Source organism: Gordionus sp. m RMFG-2023, chromosome 1 (assembly GCF_954871325.1).
Source record: "Gordionus sp. m RMFG-2023 chromosome 1, tfGorSpeb1-WG-v2, whole genome shotgun sequence".
In the NCBI taxonomy this organism is placed as follows: domain Eukaryota; kingdom Metazoa; phylum Nematomorpha; class Gordioida; order Chordodea; family Parachordodidae; genus Gordionus; species Gordionus sp. m RMFG-2023.
Genome location: NC_088775.1, coordinates 25,490,185 through 25,492,017, shown reverse-complemented (window position 1 = coordinate 25,492,017; position 1,833 = coordinate 25,490,185). Strand labels below are relative to the sequence as shown.

Genomic DNA, 1,833 nt, shown 5'->3' with positions numbered 1-1,833 from the left:
AATATGCATATTTCTAAGGATGCTTGTGGGAAAGCATCACTATATGCATGGCGGTCAGCAAAATCTTTGTCACTCACAATAGTTCTTATTTGTGAGTGGTGGGGATTATATTTCTTAAACATAAGAGCCATGTTATAAACAGTATTATAACATTCCGAATTTATAAGCCACATGCCACATATATGGCTAAACCCTTCACCATCAATTATAATTAGTAAAAATACTGGCATACAATAATTGTTCATTTTATATGTTGCATCTATAAAAACAACTTCAGGATATGCATCAAACATTTTTCGCATATCCCTACTTTGAAAATATATTCCCCTTAGTTCATCACCCTCTATACAGTCAAAACCGTTTAATTGCGAAAGCTTGGGACCGAAATATTTAAAAATTTCGCAATTATCCGATTTTTCGCAATTATACGATTAAAATTCAACAATTTATTTATTAAAAATCAGTTTGTGTTTTTTATAAAGATATTTATCATCTATATATATTTTAATCATATAAGCCATCAAACTTTGCAATAAATACAATTTTTAATTAATGTAACCAACTATATATTTTAATTTGAATAAGTTATGTAACGAATAAAAAAACTAAATTTTAAAAATTTATCTTATTTGTTGAAACATTTGTCATTTTACCTTCATTAAATTTACTGAAATATAATTTTACACAAATATATTATCACTTTTTAAATTCTAATTTATTATTAAAGCCAAATTTTAAAATATTTTGCCTAAAAAACTGGAAACAATAAGATTAATATAAAAGAATTTAAGTTTATTAAGTGTTTTGTTTTCACACACATGATATTTGATTTAAAATCATATGCCTATTCAAATCTTATAAATTCTAATATTATAAATGTAAATGTATTAACAGACCATGCTGGAATTAAAGTTTATTAATGCTTTATAACATAAGATTTTATTTGAACTAATTTTATTATACATGTATCACAATTATTATAAAGTAATATAAGATTTAATAAAAATATTTTGTGATAAGAGTTTGGCTAGACTCTGGAGTAAATAATTCTTTTTCCACTATATTCTCTAGCTTTCTTAGTGAATCTTGATCCCTTAGATGTTCATGAGCATATTCAAGAAAAGTATAATAACCATTAAGAGCCTGATTTTTTGTAATTAAATGATCAGATATCTCTTGGTTCCCTTCGTCATTCTCGGAGCTTTCATAACCTTCTATAAAAAATAAGATTAATTAAAATTTTAAGTAATTAAACCTTCCAACTCTAATCTTATCTGATTACAAATATCCTGATCATCTAAAATTCCATGGCAGCTAGCATCATCATCGTGTAACACATATTCTTCAAATATGGGATCAAATTCATCTTCTTCGTTGTCAGTTAATGCTATATCATCCTCCGATTCCCAATCAAATGCCATAGACTTATCAAAAAATTTAGCTTCAATAAAACACTTTATGATTGTGGTACTTGTCACCTCACCCCATGCAAATTTTATAAAATAGAGGCTATCATAAAGTGTAAATCTTTTATAAAAAGAAATGGTGTCATTTCCTTCCATCAATGTTATCATTTTTCTCATGATACCCTTTCTATAATGACATTTAAAGGATCTAATTGCACCCATGTCCAATTGAATTAATGATGTTGTATTAGCTGGTAAAAAAATTAATTTTATATTGTTAAATGTTAATTTTGTTTTGTGACAAGATGCATTGTCACAAAACAATAAAATTTTCTTCTTTAATGAGGAATCCCATTCTTTAAGAATATCTTCAAAAGTTGAGGTTGTCATCCAGCTGTTTTTATTGGAGTAGTATTTAACTGGTAAT

The 1,833-nt window shown here is 26.4% G+C and overlaps 1 protein-coding gene across 1 annotated transcript; it reads right to left on the bottom strand.

Moving 5' to 3' along the window:
* Positions 1–926: 926 nt before the first annotated feature.
* LOC135922190 (uncharacterized) lies at positions 927–1,512 on the bottom strand. Its single transcript, XM_065456616.1, has 2 exons — positions 1,256–1,512; positions 927–1,214 (listed from the first exon to the last, which is right to left on the bottom strand). Exons 1-2 carry the CDS (start codon positions 1,419–1,421, stop codon positions 997–999), a joined length of 384 nt encoding a protein of 127 aa, XP_065312688.1. The 5' UTR covers positions 1,422–1,512; the 3' UTR covers positions 927–996.
* Between the last annotated feature and the right edge of the window lie 321 nt (positions 1,513–1,833).